Source organism: Alosa alosa, chromosome 9, assembly GCF_017589495.1.
Source record: "Alosa alosa isolate M-15738 ecotype Scorff River chromosome 9, AALO_Geno_1.1, whole genome shotgun sequence".
NCBI classification, from domain to species: Eukaryota; Metazoa; Chordata; class Actinopteri; order Clupeiformes; family Clupeidae; genus Alosa; species Alosa alosa.
The window spans coordinates 2,796,695-2,814,515 of NC_063197.1; the positions used below are offsets into that span (position 1 = coordinate 2,796,695).

Genomic DNA, 17,821 nt, shown 5'->3' on the forward strand with positions numbered 1-17,821 from the left:
TTAAGAGCATAGGGTTGACCTTACATATTTAAAAGCTCAGAGACATTTCTCATGTCATAATGTGTAAAAAAATAATAAAAAGATATTGTATAATTACATTACATGACATTACATTACATTAGGCTGACGCATTTTTAGCCAAAGCGACTTACAACATGGTAAACAGTTTCAGTTTTAGAGCAATTCTAAGCAATTTTAGGACAATTTAAAAAGCATTAGAGTACAGTAAGAATAAGTGCATCAGTGAGTGCTGTTTTTTAACAGTTACTTGTCAGTTTAAGACGGCTGGTGAGTGCTAGGATCAGCAAGACTTGTTGTAAGTGTTGGTATGAGAGGAGATGTTCTCTAAAGAGCTGGGTCTTCAGGAGTTTTTTGAAAATGGAGAGGGATGTCTCTGCCCTTGTAGGAACTGGCAGTGTGTTCCACCAACGAGGAACAACAGATGAGAAAAGTTTGGATTGGCCTGAGCGTACCGGTGGTAGAGCTAGACGTCGTTCGTCTGAGGAGCGGAGGGGTCTGGAGGTGGCGTATGTCTGTATGAGGGCATTAAAAAATCCAACCTTGAAGAGAAACACATTTACTTGTCGGGGTTCGAACCGGCAACCCTCCGGTTACAAGTCCGAAGCACCACCGAGAAACCACAAATGATCTCTTAGGAATGAGATAACAGACACTCATCAGAGGACCTAACTAGTTGAGAAGGGGACTAGAGCTGAATCATAGTGCTTCAATAGGATACTGATGATCTAGTGGCTATCCTATAGCCAAGAATGAGTGATTTCAATTTAATGCTGGCAGCTACAGCTATAGTCAACTCTTTTTCAAAGATTCAGGGTTCATGGAACTGAAACAAATATATGATTGTTTTACAGAGTAGCCATTTAATCTATTATCTGTTGCGTTATTACAACATGGTTGGTAATTTTTCAAAAGATCACAATTTCAAAACCTGATCAGAAGGGCCATAGGGTAGGAAAGGGGGGTTCACCTGCACCCGAAAGGTATATTTTTAGAGGGGATGCATCCCCTCTATTGAAATCCGGAGACTTCTTCTTCTTATTATTTTTCTTTTTACCTTTTTGTGCGCGCTATTCAGCCCAAACCGCTTAACGTACAAATTTGGTTCAAACACCGTTCCGTAGATCTTCCAAGGCTTTACCGTCCTATCCATTTTTCATTTTTGAGAAGTGAATTTGTGAATGGGGGCTGTAATGTCATAATAGAGCCAGCTGCGCTCGTTAAGTAGTTCTCAGAGCAGTTCCCAGGCTAATCAGAACACTGGCACAGGAGTCACCTGTGAGAAATCCAACTGTCTCAGCTTCTAAGCATACAATCTAGCTCTACCTGAACTACACATCCTGTTAAAGTGTTTCCTGTGTGTCAAAATAAAAGTCCCAGCCATATCTCATGCATTCAGCATTATATCTCCAGAATAGCTTGACGTACATGCTTCAAATTTGGTACAGGTGTTTTTATGGACTCAAAGGTGAAGTGAGTTGATGTTGGAGGTTGAAGGTCAAATGTCAAGGTCAAAAACACCTTGAGTGTGATATCTCAAGAATGCCATGTCACACAAGATTCAAATTTGGTTACTCCAAAAGCACATTTGCAAGTATCACACCAACCAGCTAGCAGCAAGCTCAACAGCCCCACCAACACCCTAACCAGCAGATTGCATCCCCTCGTGTAATTCCTCGGAATTGCATTTCTAGTTTTAACCTGTTTTTTTGTAATCCTTAAAGGTGTCTAGAAAAGGAATTTTGATGTTCCCCATGCAAATTATTGTCCCATACTGTTGGTGATTTTTTTGTATCATCTTTTGTGTCCGTGCTTGATTTTCAACTGTGAAAAATGAAAACTTTAAATCTACATAGAATCTGAACAATACATCCTACAGACACAATCCACCCCATTTTCTCTTCGTCTTTGCATGAGGAATTTACAGGTGCTCCTGTCAGCGGTGTTACGTGATGCTACAACAGCTACACGAGGGGCATGGTCACCAGGGGGTGGAGAGGACCAGTGAGCTAGTTTGGACTCGCTGTTACTGGCCGCGTATGTATCAGGACATTAAGGAGTGGTGTCAGCGGTGTGAGTGCTGCACCATTTCCAAGTCCACTCATCCAGTAGAGAAGGCTCCTATGGGCACCTTCTAGCAGCCAGACCGAATCAGGTCTTGGCTATTGATTTCACCTTCCTAGAGAGAGCCCGACATGGTAGGGAACAGGTCTTGGTGATGACTGATGTATTTTCTAAATTTACCCAGGCTGTACCAACCCGTGATCAGAGGGCCTCCACGGTAGCAGATATACTGGTACAAGAATAGTTTTTCTGATTTGGTATTCCAGTTCGGATACACTCCGACCAGGGGAGAAATTTTAAAAGTGCTCTGGTCAGCTTTGGCATTTGTACGGTGTACATAAGAACCATACCACACTGTGTCATCCCCAAGGTAACGCCCAGTGTGAGCGATTTAATCAGACTCTGCACGGCCTCTTATGCACCCTTCCTGCATCGAAAAGTGTTCCCAAGCAGACCACGGGGGCCATCAGTGAGTGGATGTTAGAGCATCGAGAACGCCTACCGATAGCCTTTGATGGGGCGCACGAGCGTATCGAGACAGCTGCATGTCTCCGGAAGGAGCGGCATAATAAGAACATCTCAGATCGCCCCCTTGCTGAAGGGCAACTGGTGTACATGCGAAATAAGAGCATTTGAGGAAGGAATAAAATCCAGGACGCTTGGAGTTCTACCGAGTATGTGGTATTGAAGGCTCCCCGACCTGGAGGATGTGTGTATTCTGTTGTTCCGTGCGACCAACAGACAGAAATTAGACACTGCACTGTGCTCTGTTGAAACCGGCACAGCCCGGAGGTTTACCTCAAGTTGATCCCATCCCACCAAAGCCCCTTGTACTACAGCCGAACTTCCCGCACCTTCTCGTGATTGTTAGTTATCACTTTGGCTCTATATAATCATTGCACCTGTGTTAAATTGGAGTTGGCTGCCGTGTTGCATCGGGGTGTCTAGTACTGTATCTCAGGCGTCGCTTGGTGTGTCTCGCTCACTTGTAAATCACAAGTCACGGAAGTAGGAGTGGGTTTGCGTGGCTATTGTGCAGCACCTCCGGAGAGTAATGCTCAGCTTGCTGACAACACTGTAGGTGGAAATTGCAACGTTTATAAGAGGCCTTACTCGGAAGCCACTGCTGTTTTGCCAGTGCCTATATTTTGTGTTCATTGATCCTGTTCGTCTGCTTTGTCTCGTCTGCAGTGTGTGTTGTTTCTTGGAGTAGATACCTGTAAACAAGCTCTGAATCTAATTTTTGTGCCTCTAAAGCATACATACAGAATTACAGAAAAAAAATCCCTCAAAACCCCTTAAATGTAACTTTACACTTTCTTTGTCATTTTGGGAATTGGGATCTATCTGTACACACTTGGTTCAGTACCCTTGTGGTCATGACTGCAGGACTGCAGTTTGAATTCACATCATGAGGCTGTGATTGGTTAACCGTAGATCAAAAGCAGAAATCCTATGCAATGGCACTGACACTGTTTATTTCGCTCATGATTTGTCTTGAAAAACATCATACGGACGGATGTTAACAAGGTAAAAAACTGGATTTAGCTGGATAGCTAGAGACACCTCCTCCCCTCAAACATTGCTGCAATTTGTCCTGAAAAATGTTTGTCTTGAAATAAATATTTCACACACTGCCCTGAGGCCTGACTGCATTAAAGTTAGATGGGCTTTTCAGCATAATATTTAGATGTTATTTTTGAGGTTAAAGAGTGTCCTTTTATGTGCCTAAAGAGTGAAGTTTCCAATCCACCAGCCTATATTGGTGCTCCTCCTGGACATGATGATTTTTGCTTCAAACACTTTTAAAGGAAAAGCTTCCCTACTTGGACCCCCGATATCCCCAGAAAGGATATAAAGAGCAGTAATGACAGGCAATACCCTCTTACAGGTACACAAACACTAAAGTATTATCCAAGCCCTTTCTGAAGTGAAAATGTGTGCTTTTTACAGATTTCAGAATGCATGCAATCCCTGACCCCCCCAAAATATGTAGACAGTGCCTTGAAGAATAGTGTTATACAAGGCTAGTTGTAGTGTGGTTCTGGCAGGCAGAGTAATGTCTGTGTATTTGGGAAGAGGAAGTGGGACAGGTGCAGCAGGGCTATAATAAACACAGCCCATGGCTCAGGGATATCTTTTCAGTGCTGGGACATGTGGCCTTGACCTGACTGTTTTAGAGGTGCCCTACATCAACACAGAGCCTCTAGAGTCCAATAGAGTTTGTTGAATTTGTTTGTGTGTCTATGTGGATATTTTGTGATGACATGGATAAATGGCATAATACTTTGATGATCAAACAATGTAAAAGCTAGTAGTAATTTTGACCTTGGTAACTTAAACCACCTGGGCTTACTGTGCAAACCGCTATATATTGCCTGGTTTGTAGATAGCAGTCTTGGCTTGGAGTCTAATGATTGTTAATCGTCAATGACATTAACTGAACTTGCATGGTGGAACATATGGGAAATGTGAGTGGAAGAGCGAAAAATGAGAGAGAGAAAAAAGACTATTTCTGTATAAACCAACACATTCTCTGTACAATTTACATGTGTACATCTTTCCGTATAGATGTAGCTCAAATTAACTAAAAAACGTGAGAGTGATAATTTAAGCTTGGATAGAGAAATAATCAAAACAAATAATAATACACAAAGCTAGTATTGTGTTTGAGAATAAATAGATGTAACTGTTGTTTGTATACGGATGGACTTATGTACTGTAATTGTAATGTGTATTTTATTATTATACTGTAATACTGTATGTATGCTCGTGGACTTTCAATGGACTGTGGGTGTTATGGTTATTATACGTGGGTTTGGGGGATAAATGATGTGTACATGGAGTTGATGAACGGATTGACAGCCAGCTGTATGCAATTGGGATTGGGCAATCAGCTTGGACACGTGGATTGGCTGGCTGCCCAATAAAAACATGCCGGACACTGTGGGAGGGGGGTCGAGAGGGCTACGAGAAGCACCGTGTCGGGGGAATGCGGTGGTGGTTCTGCCTGTCTGTCTCTCTAGAATCCGGTGCCTGTGTCCTGATGATCACCCATCGGAGGACCCTGGAGCTGCCTGGCTGAAGTCAACGTGCCGTACTAAGGAACGACTGGTTGACACTGTTATACAATTAACTTGTTTTTCCCTAGTCCAACTGAATAATCTAGAACAGCTAAAAGACAACACTACACCAATACAAGTTATCAACATGATTTATTGTAGACATTTACTTAAAAGCCAAGAAAGGAAGGAGAGGAGACCAAGAGCGAGATGGACTCAGAAGTTGCCATCTCAATAGAGCAGGGACTACTGACAGAATAGTGAGGCCTCTGGCCACAATAGCATATATCATATATTTTCTTACAATGTAGCCTACACTAAAGAATAATACAATCAAAGACCCTGACTAAACAAGAAAAGCCCTTGAATCAGTTACACCAAGATCAAAGTGTGGAAAAGGGAACACAGACAAGAAAGATAAAGCATATAGCATAGTAAAATACCACAACCCAACACAAGACAAGCCCAGGGTTACAAAGTTGACAACCCTCATACAAACCCACAGTATGTGAGTTAAATCAGAGTGCAAAGATATGAAGAGGGGGTAATAATCCATTACAAATTCTTCAGATTTCTCCTGCAGCTAACTACTGGATCTTGGCACCACATATTCAGCCGATGACATGCACAGAAGTGTCAGCCAGTTTAGCCTGTGAAGAGAGAAATAAAAGGTGTTAGACCCTGCCCCTAATAAACACCATCAAGAAATGCCAACTGCCAGATTCTGCTCCTGCTGTTTTCATAATTTACATGGGCTTTCTGCACTACAGTCTAGGGGTGGCACGGTTCACAAAACCCACGGTTTGGTTCGTATCACGGTTTTAAGGTCACGGTTTTCGGTTCTATACAGTTCTTGTTGTTATTTTTCCTTTTAATCTTTAACACTTCAGAAATACCAGCATATGATGTATAGCTTAATTAGTCACCATTTAGGCTACAGTATTAGTATAGTTATATCATGTAATCATGCACAAACTGAAAGAATTTGACTTGACTTTAAGCACATCTCTGAGGAAAGATGAGATTTTGATGATTTCAAATGGCTTTTTATTTATTTGGCAATAAAGTAGAATGTGTTATTGCCATCTACACAAACTTGTGCCTTTGTAGCACACTAAGATTGACTGAAATATTGCGGAATATTTTATTTCTACACATAGCGTAGCCTACCCGAGCTATGTAAGATAGCTTCTAGACTATCACATAATATTGACAAGCCCTGTAAATGTGTACTTTCTCTCTTATCTCTGCTGAATTTGAACGATCCTCTAGTTTCTCTCAACAGGGCTATTTGCTCACTTTTAACTAATTATTCTTAGCCTACTACATGTCTCCCCTGCACACATGAGAGTTCATCAGAGCTGTGCCATTAGAGGAGGGGCCGCTCATATAGCCTCCTACTCCCCTTAATTATTACAAATATAGACTTGGTTGCGATTTCCAAACCGGAACAGCCTAAGCTGCTGAAGTGCCGCGAGAGCGCAGCAAATGAACTTCAGAAACAATACATTTAAGCTCACGATATTCAGACCGGCCCATCTTCCCGAAGCTCCTGATTAGCCACTCCGGGCCTGTACTAGCATAATTAATACACAATGCTTGCACACAGTTGCAGTTCTATCTACCGTTTTCTGAAACCAAAATGTCCGCACACACCAGACTTATGTGGCGCTGGTGGCTCCTCCAACTCCGGGCTGTCTTCGTTATCGCTCCCACTTGCCATTTCTACATGTGACCCGCAGCACTCCACACCTCCGCTTTCACGCAAAAGGGAAAAAAACTGTCTGGGGTCACATATGGGCATGAGGCTACATTACGCATGCCATGAACCGTCAAAACCGTACGATGCACACATGCTCAGATGAGACATCATCTGGCCTACATTAGATTACTGTTATCCTCAGAGACAAGAAATATTAACTTCTGACCAGCTAACAGGGGCTATTAATTCTTTATATCGGGACACCTATGAATCATCCCATATCAATGCTCTTTTGAATGGTAACTATAATGCAACAAGCAGGCTTCGCAACAGTGGAATCAACTGTAACCAAGCTACCCATCAAACTTCCAACCATCAATGTCCGTAATCAAATAAAGTAGTACAACCAATTGAACAGGTTGTCTTCTTTTTAAACTGAACACTACAGTATGTTTCCTTTGTTTGCTATAAATTCATGCCTACTACGTAAATGAGTAATCTGGGGATAAGTGAGATAACAACCTTCAAGGTGTCTTGATAAACAGAATAAAATAACTCTGCTTTGCGCCATGGAATTCTTTGCCTCTGCCTCATCCATTAATTTTGTATGTCAGGACACCTTGGCGGCCATTATCCCTTACATGTGATATGCACAGTGGAGAAAGACAGTGAGAGAAAGAGTGCTGAGAGTGAATGCCAAGCATTAAGCAAAATTTCAGCCTTGGTAAGATGAATGCAGATATCTAGTTCACAGCTGATTGCAGCTGAATTAAACCGCAGACACAAATCACTTCAGGGGCCTTTACACAGCCTCACTGAGACAACTCAAGACATACTGTAGGCAATGGAACAGTTAGAAGGGAGTGGCAAAGAAGAATGGCAAGTATAATAACTAATCACATATCCTACATTCTGTAGCATGACTGTAAAAACAACACTTTTCAAGTTTCTTTAGAGTAACTGCGTTAAACAGATGCATAGGCGCGTCTGACACTTAAAATGATATTCATGAGCCTGAGAGTGGTAAAAAGCAGCAGTTCATTTTGATATTCGCACTTGCCATAATTGGTGTAGGATTACATCCAAGACATTTTAATCCCATGAAGGAACTTTTAAATTAACTTCTCAACATGTAATTTTATGTCCAGTGTAGCGATGGTTCTGGTGAATATAGCCTACCAAATGTAGACGGCTACAAGCTCACACTTTGCCTGGTCTAGACTAGATGCCTGTGTTTCGTTAGCTTCATTTAACTCATTTTTGTTTTTATGCAACAGCCGAGCGCCAGCAGCCTCCAGCATGTCGTTTTGGGTGTCTGGGCTCATCACTGTTGCATTTTTTGGCATTTCATTTAATCGGAGTTAGATTTGTCAATTCTTGAAGGAATTATTCTTGCAGGAATAATTCTTAACTTGAATTTCAAGTTAATGCTTTGCACTTCTGATTGGCTGGGCCAGCTATCAATCTGGGTGGCACTGGCCCACCCAGGCCCTTACTGTATGTGGCTACGCTTCTGGTGCAACACATTTCTGCCCAATTCAATCAGATTAAAACAGAGAATACCAAATTCATTCCCAAGGAAAGAGAGTATCGCTATAACACACACCCCGGACTCTCTCTCTCTATTTTGTGTGGCCCATCAATCTACAATCAAGTCAAGTAAGACCGTAAGAAATAGTCTTCAGTGACATGAAAGTTTATTTCAATAAGGGATGAATATTGTTCATTCATGCTATATCAATATACTTTTTGCAAGTACAGTAAAGAACATTGAACAAGATTATCCACCTACCAGTCCTCCCTCAAATGTCGAAACACCAATAAATATCCCCACTGCACACAAATATTGTGCAATTTACTGCTCATCACTGCCCTATCCAGACAGCTCTTGCTCAATGATAATAATATAATGAATAATATGAATATGATGATATGCATTTTTAGACCATAGCTTTTAGCTGATACTTTCATCCAAAGGGAGTGATTACACAATGAATATACACGTTCAATAAACGCTCTGCTCCTTGGATGTTGAACCCATGACCATTGACAAACTGTAGCCATGTTTTTATAGATGAGTAACATCCAAAAAGAAGAAGAAAAGAGCCCCGGATCAGAAGCCAGCAGCAGGAATGTGCATGCTGTGGCACTGCTGTAGCAGTAAGCGGCGCAATGTGAGGGGGAGAGGAGTGTCGGATTGCTGAGAGGATGGCACAGTGGCACTGCAGCAGCATAGCACCTGCTTCACAAACACAGCATGCTAGCTACTGTGCTGAACATGCACAGCACAGCAAAATATTCAGTTTAGTTACCCTAGACACGACTAATCAAACACATACACACCATAGGAAACTATGGTAACAGACAAGCTAAGGAAACTCATCACCTACCGTGGTACATCCCCTGCAACATCACAGCTTTTGCACACTATTCCAACAGATATACTATAGGGTAGCAGGAGGTGTGGGACTAGAGGATGCAGGGTAAAGGGAAGAGGTGCTGACAGAAGTATAGGAAAATAGACTGGGAGAAAAAACAGAGAAAAGAGTAAATTAAGGAGAGACAGAAAATTGTAGATTAAGATTTTCTTTTTGATTTGCAGCAAGACTGACAGAGAAACATTGTGAAATATTTGGAGAAGAAGTGATAGGAGCTATAGTGTGGGACAGAAAAGGTTGAGAGAAGGATAAACATAGGCGTATAGGTTTGGGGTGGATAAAACTGGTATGGTGCATGAGAAAAGAGAAAAACTATAAATGGAGGAATGAAAAGAAATATGTTAATGATGAAAAAAATGTTAGTGTAATGGAGCAAATACCCAATTGACTGTTATTGTGAATTGGGCAGGATTTTGTTTTATGTACAATATTTTAACTCACACTTCTAAAACAGATAGTTCTGGTTCTTGATTATGATTGGCTGAATCTCGTTCGATTGTAAAACCTGAAACAACCCTTAACATTGACCGCATTTCATTCTATATTACTGTGTCACAATGAATTGATACAAAAGTTAGATTCCCTGCGTCTTAGTGATGCTTGGCAACCATTCTGCAGGAATTCAACAGCCAATCAGATTGCCACAATCCAGTAGCCAATCAGATTTAAGGATTCCGACAGCCAATCAGATTGCAGAATTCCAATTACCATTCAAAATACAGGGTTCCATTAGCTAATTAGATAGCGGGGATTCAACAGCCAACCACATTACAGAATTCTAATAGCCAATCAGATTTCAGGATTCTGAGAGCCAAGTCTGCAGAATTTCCACAGCCAACCAGATCGCAGCGTTTTGTCGGTCAAGCAGATTCTGAAAGCCAGTCAGATTTCCGAATTCTTCTAGTCAATCAAAGTATAGGAAATCAACAGCCAAGCAGATTGCAGAATTCAAATAGCCAATTAGATTTCAGAATTCTGCCAGCCAAAAAGAAATCCTTGGTGGAGTTATAAGAAAATAATAGCACTGTAAACAATCTGAACATTTTCTGTGGAGCCAAGCTAACCCACCTCCCTCTAGGCTGATCAGGCCTAAAATAGTACCTTAACACTTATTCGTCTTCGTCTTGGGAACAATTAGAGTACCCTAACACTTATTCGTCTTCATCTTGGGAACAAATTTCATGCAGCAACTCTATCCATACCATAAACAGGCTCTACACCATTAACATCCTTTCCAGCACAGGTTCCCTGTCTGCCACTCTCCTACTGAGGCACAGTAAGCAGCACACATAAGGATACAACAAGTGCCCTTTTATTACAGTTTTTTCTGAATGCTTAAACACATTTTTTGTAACTATGGCTTTTTTTGCAAAACTCTACACACAAATGGCAAAACCACTCACTGAGTTAAGCAAAACTAAAAGCACAAACACTGCTTTGCACTCAGTTTGCAATTTTGTAACACACACTTTGCACAACTGTAGGCACAATGGCTATTATTTACACTATTTTGCCAACTCTCTGGCACACTTTCTCATGTGAAAACTGTTTTAGATAATTAGTTCACTTTGCAATCAGCCTAAGCACTATAAATAAGCCACAGGTAATGTACAATTGGTACGATGGAGTGAGCAGGAAGAGTGAGAAGAGAAAAAACAGACAAAAACAGTCTACATGTGGGGATATTGTCATGTCAGGCCTGGATCGTCATTCCAGAATATATTTTTCCGGTGCCTTGGACTAGGACATTGCATGTGATGTAGACAGAATTTTGAGAGAGACGACCCGATGTAGACTGATTTGTTTTGTCTCAGTGAAATGCTATTTTGTGTTTTGACTTGGTGTTTGTTTTGATGTGTGTAAATAAACACTAATACTTGAAGTTGGGATCCCTGTATGTTTACAGAACTATGACAAAAGTATGACCTCAAACTGACATAGTCTACCTTGTGCACAGAGAAAGCAAAAGCCAGATGTGTTTTTTATTCATACCATCAGTGTGTTGTTGGCACATTGTGTGCTTACTATTGTGATGGCTTGTGTTTACTGTTAGATACGAAAACACCATTTTTACGAAGGTGTGAAGACTTAAGCAAGGTGTGTTAGCTTTTGCAAGAGAACTACAATGTTTTGCTGATTGGGTGAGAGGTTTTGCCATTTGTGTGTAGAGTTTTGCAAAAAAAGCCATAGTTACAAAAAATGTGCTTAAGCAATCAGAAAAAACTGTAATTAAGCAAAGAAATAGACAAAATATAAATATGTTGTATATATGTAGATATGTTGTATCTATGTGTATGTATGTATGTACAGTATGTATGTATTTATTTATGTATGCATGTCCACTATGGCCCTGTTCGAAACGGTAAAAAATGCTGCCTTTTAGGGGAAGCGAGTGCTGTTGGAAACCGATCTAACGCTCTTTTCTATGTATCCTTGAAGCTGCCTAAGCATGTCTTTTTATTCTTTGTTGAGGGGAGGGTCACCTAACTTTTTTTTGTCTAGGAGGGGGGGGGTCACCCATCTCCATCCTTTCTGATTTTGTTGTTTGCAAAAAAATATATAGTAGGCCCTATTTATTGGTAACCAGCAACAAGTGCAATTTGTTAATCGCTGTCATTCTCTCTCCAACAAAAATGTGTTACGTTCCAAGTAGCAGTGCGTAATTCTGCTTCATAAAGTTGAACAAATACATTGGTCATATAAATAGCCAGTTTATGGTCTACAGTGTAGAGTTGGTAAGTTATGGTAGGCCAACTTGGAGTGAATATACAGGGGGATTTCTTTGGCTCGTCTTTGAGACGTCTTTTTGTGTCTGAAAGCGAGATGAAAATTTGCAGGCCTGCTGATCTGTTCACATGATGCGGCATTTTAGGGAGCCAGGAGGCAGGATCAGCTATAGTAAATTAAATTGTGACGTGCAACAGGGGGCGTGTAAAGTGATAGTCATAGGCATTATTATGCGTGCGTGGGGCTTCAGATACAGCAGGTGTGTGATTTCAAAAACCATGGCGGGAGAACCGACTGCACTTTAGTTAGCTTGCATTTGCTTTGCTGTTGCTGTTAGAATGTTATATTCTTGCGATAGATGTCTTCAGACAATAAAAAGTAATTTGGAAGGGAAATTGAAGAGAAGAGTTCGCCGTGATTCCCCTTTGAAAATAAGAGGTTCACAGGCTACTGTGGCCTTGGTCAGTGGCGCCGCCAGCCGTAATCCTGTACACACTGTGCGTAAAATTTATTCATGAAATCATTCAATATTACAACAATAAAAAATAGCTTGTGTATTGTCTTAATTGAAACATGCTTCGCGCACAAATGATAGCCTAGGGCAAAGAGAATGGACATCTCAACATAAGGATACATTAGAAGATGATGATTGGTGTAAACTTTGTCACACGACGTGATAAGCAGTTCTGGCTTAAAAAGCATAGCGTTCCATTCAGTCATATATCATTTAAGCGTAGGCCTAGTGCTCGTCATGAAAAGAAAACATCAGCTTAATATTTTTCAGGTGTTTAACAGTAGACCTAGGCGCACTGTAGCAGTTATGCCGAAGGCAGTGAGATTATTAGGCATTGCATCCTGTCACTCTGTTTGGAACATCGCAGTTCGGGTTGATAAGATTTAGTTAATGCGAGTATGGATCGTCAAAGTTTGGGACAACCAAACAGCAGTGTAGGCAAAGCAAATCCTAATTGTTAGGTTACCATAGCTGTCTTTTCTCTAGGCCTGGGCCTATCGGAAATCGCGACATAAGCACATTGGTTTCTTTTTTTTTTTTCTTGTTTGCGTGTTGGGTAGTGAAGCGATAATGCATTTAAAGCAGTACATCATGTGAGCCAGAGCCGATATGGCCAGAGCTGCTGCTCTGTAAAGGTATTCTGTCCCACCCAAATTTGCTGAACTACTTGCGAAGTAGCCTATTCATCACAGACATCACATGTATCACACGAAAGAGCTTTTTCTCAGCTTTTAAACAATGTTGTTAGTTGTTGTGGTAAACGGTTCGCGAGACGGTTGCGCCCGTCTCCCTACCCATTCATCTTGGTGGAATACTTCGCGAACTTTACCTCAACACATGACAAACCATATATCAGAATAAACAGCAGACCTTACCGAACACAAAGGTGTAAAGCATGCCCCTGTACAGTTAGCCATTCCAGAGTAATCCGGTTTTAAATTTGCAGCAGCAATGTCTTTATGCATGTCTCCAACTTTGCGGTTCCTAATGTGTTTAAATTGTTCAATAGATCTACATGATTTTATAACAGGCCAAATACAAAACAAATGTTACAAATATCGCCTAGATATCTGTAAGCATTACAATCAGAGGATATACATATAGGGCAGACAGACGCTCATGAGTTCATGCTTTGTTTTTTCGCTGGATTTTATGATAGCCAATTATGGCAACTGATTGCATTCCAAGCTACAGTCAACTCTAGCAGGCATTGAATGACTGGAGACTTTGTGAATTTATAGATTGACATAATGTGGTGTCTCTGCTATTGCTGCTTTTGATCAGATTGATTTGCAATCTCCTGTGGTGGGCTGGACATAGCATTGAAATGCCCGCCCAGATTCCCCTTTCCGCCTTGACCCATTCACACTGGTGCCGGAACGAAAAAACTCGACAAAATGTCTAGGGGGCTTTGTAGTAAATTTGGCGAGACACTTTGTCCCGCCGTTCCGCCTCGGTCTATGTGAAAGGGACAGTTGTTCCGCGATTCTGGTACATAAAATCGCGGCGATTTCGCCAGTGTGAAAGGGCCTAATGAATCGTGCTCTCACGACAACCACGTCGCTAACTTAAATAGGCCTACTGTAGGTTAACATCACTCTGAGTTCGCATTTAAGCAAGCAAAACGATGATTTGAATACATCTGTTTCTCTGGAAGGGCAAGGGGTAACAACAGGACAACACAGAGACAGGCCAGAATGCAGGACTAATGTTATGACAGTATTACAGTAATATGAGATATTCTACGGGAAAATATTAAAACGGCAAGACAGCGGGGAAAAGTTAAAATGATAGGCCTAAACCCGGAAAAAGTTGGCATGTTAGGTATTTTTCGGTCCCTGTGATTATTTGTGAAATTGTGCAAACGGCCTTTTCAAGTCATTTGAGAAGGAAGGAGTGTAGCAAGCTCCCAAATTGATGCTCATCTGAGAAATTGAGTTTTGGATAATGTTCAGCTTCGGCAGCTTTACAATGACTCAGGAAGCCTAGAGACGAGTCCATAGCAACAAGTGCATGTGTTGAATTTGTTATTACCCAGTGTGCTTTGTTGAATGGTCTCAATGTTTTATTGTTTTATTTCATGTGAATACTTACTAGAGGAGTAACTTATTTCAAGTAGGTTAATGCAGTTGCAGGAAGTGGGCATTTAGTTTCCATGCTTATTGTGTTTCCACAACAATGTTAGTGAGTAAATCTACTGAAATGGCCACCATCTTGGTGAAGTGTGATGTGTAAGATCAGAAAGCAGAGGGTGAGTTTAGAACGATAGCTTACGTCGATGTGTTTTCATAGCGCTTTATAGCGTGGGCGGAAGGTATCGACAATTGGCCGGGGAGGGTCATGTCTTCCTGGAAAACACTGCTGGAGGGTCGTTGAAAATTTTCTTGCAGGCAGGGGAGGGTCGTGCAACTTTTGATTGAAGCACTCAAAATCCCTCCGGTGACCCCGTTTATAAATAACGGAACGGTCCCTAAATTCACCAAAAGTTAGCATTCTAATCTTGCATGTACTACCCGTGATCCAAAACATATCATGTGTAGTACCTTTGGAAAGCTCTGTTTTTCCTGTATCAAGCTATGCAATCTAGGCGGGTCAATATATGGAAAAAAACAAACAAAAAAAACACCTAACCTCAAAGAAATTGATAAAAAAAACCTGATAAAAAAGGTTTTTCAACTGATTATGATACCTTTAGATGTACTTAATAACATATTAAACATCTAGTAAAATCTGACCCCAGTAAAGGGGTCATTTTCAAGATGGCGTCCAAGATGGCCACCAGAAGCTAATTTGGGATATCTGAAGCATTATTCAGCCTAGGAAAGTGTTTTTCGTGTTTAATCAGATTTAGAGGTCACTGATTCATAAATGTCAGACTAAAGTATCAGTTCATCATTTTCAAAGACTTGTCATTTTCAAGATGGCGTCCAAGATGGCCACCAGAAGCTAATTTTGACAAATGTATAATGCATGCCTATGCATGGGTTATGGTTCACTAAAGTCATAGAACAGCCAGAACTATATATATTCTGAAAGCATATACCCTGTACATTAAATATCAATCAACTTATGTTCCCATCTTCCACCACACTTTGCATAATACATACTCTATTCTGTATAGGTGGATCTAGTGTACAGCTGATACATTTTGGTATGTACAGTCCAGGGGAAACAAATTAAACATCCTAAACTATATAATTTCTGAAAGCATATAATCTGTAGATGAGACATAACACCATTTAAGACATGTCCCATCTTCCTCCATGAATGCACAATGCATTGCCCTCTATTCTGTATAGGCGAATCTAGTTTAAAGTGGATACATTTGGGCATGTCCAATCCAGGGAAAACAAATCAAACACCCTAAACAATGATTTTCTGAAAGCATATAACCTGCAGATGAGATATAACACCAGATAAGACATGTCCCATCTTCCTCCATGCCATGAACAATGCATTGCCCTCTATTCTGTATAGGCAAACCTAGTATAAAGGGGATCCATTTTAGCCTATATTGTCCAGGAAAAACAGATTAAACACCCTAAACTATATATTTTCTAAAAGCATATAACCTCTAGATAAGATATAACACCAGTTAAGACATGTCTTATCTTCCTCCATGCCATGGAGATGGTTCATAATCCTGTATTGCATTTGCTCTGTATTAAAACGCTTTGATTTTAATATATGGCTGAAAAAGGTAAAGCATTGAAACATTTTCAATATTACAATTTAAAATCATATTCTTGTTTAATATGACCACAATTTGACATCAATTTAGCATGTCCAACAGTACCAGAATCCATGAAAAAACCTTTTGTATCAATTTTTTTGATGTTGAACCCTATATTGACCCGCCTAATCCATATATGGACAATTCCTTTGTAACTAATCACGAAAGTTCAAAGGCGGAGAATGGAATCTCATTGTCTTGTTTCAAGGAAACTTGAGTACTGACTGCCCACTACTGCTTACTACTGTTTTACTATTGTACACAGCCTAATGTTTTCACTACTGTTTTACTGCTACACTGTTACCTTAACCTGTTCTTGCACTGAAATAGTTTTTTTTATTTTACCTTGTCTACATTACACTTTACTCTCCTATTTGTCTATATTATTTATGCTGGTCTCTAGACCTTACTGTTGCACTAATGTTGGACTACTTTTTGCACCTTCACCATGACACCCACTCTCTTGAGCACCTTGCCAGGCACACACAACTAAGGACTATGGTTGGACTACTGTTTGCACCTTCACCATGACACTCACTCCCTTTAGCACCTCACCAGTCCTGGCCCTGTCACTACAAGCGTCTTATGCTTGATCACCCTCAAGCACATTGGACTTTCTTAATTTAACTTATATAGTGTATTTAGTATTTAGTTTTGTTAGTTTCTTATCTTATCTTCTACTGTCTTTATTGTACAGTGGAGTTTAGTTATATGTTTATACTATACTAATGTTTACCATTTCTGTTGTAAGTGCATGTTGTGTGTTATGTCTGTATGCTACTGAGACCCTTGAATTTCCCCTTGAGGATCAATAAAGTATCTATCTATCTATCTATCTAGGCTGTTTTCTCAAAATGAGTTTCCTCTCCCATTCTGAGCATGAAATCTCCACTTCAGAAGCACTTACATACACCAAACTTTGTAGTCTTATGCTCAACTGTATTTAGAAGATTTTTACATAGGGGTTTGTTGATATATTATTCCAAGCCTGGTTTATATGACATTTTTTTCTTATGTTAATGTTTCATAGTTTCATAGTGATATCTGCTCGTTAAAAATGTTACCCTATTCACCTGTAGTGTCTCGCCTTAAATAGAGGGCTAACATGATTTGTAAATCATAACATTCTGTTTTTATTTACATTTTACAGAGCGTCCCAACTTATCAAAGTACTATCATACTACCCTCTCTGTTCAATTAGTAGGCGTCCAAACACAGAATAATAGGAAGGAAAAAAGGAAAAGAGAAGAGCAAGCTCACCCATATCCTGTTCCAATTCCTTGTGCTGGGCAAGAGGCTCCTCTTGCAGCCTACTAGGGGGACGGTAAGGAGGAGGTAGACGCATGGGAGGTGGAGGGATCCCTGCTGTACTGACTGTCATCTGCAGTGAGCAAAACAGAGAGATGTTGAAGGTCTATCACTACTGGTCAAAAGTTTAGGGTCACTTAGAAATTTCCATTCCACTCCATTATAGACCGAATACCAGCTGAGTTTTCAGATTACATTATGTGCTTACATAATTGCAAAAGGGTTCTCGACTGAAATGGCTGACCTTTAATGCAA

General features: G+C 40.5%; 1 protein-coding gene across 4 annotated transcripts in view; it reads right to left on the reverse strand.

The window, feature by feature from the left end:
• Positions 1-5,280: 5,280 nt before the first annotated feature.
• The window catches only part of patj (PATJ crumbs cell polarity complex component), an 84,871-nt gene continuing 72,330 nt past the window's right edge, over positions 5,281-17,821 (reverse strand). For 3 of the 4 annotated variants that reach the window (XM_048253132.1, XM_048253134.1, XM_048253133.1), the window contains 2 exons: positions 17,519-17,639; positions 9,204-9,369 (listed from right to left, as the gene is read on the reverse strand). In XM_048253132.1, coding sequence (XP_048109089.1) covers positions 9,233-9,369; positions 17,519-17,639 — 258 coding nt within the window. In that variant the 3' untranslated portion in view covers positions 9,204-9,232. Of the gene's footprint in view, positions 5,795-9,203; positions 9,370-17,518; positions 17,640-17,821 lie in introns of those variants that run through there. The other variant, XM_048253135.1, reaches the window with a different exon arrangement.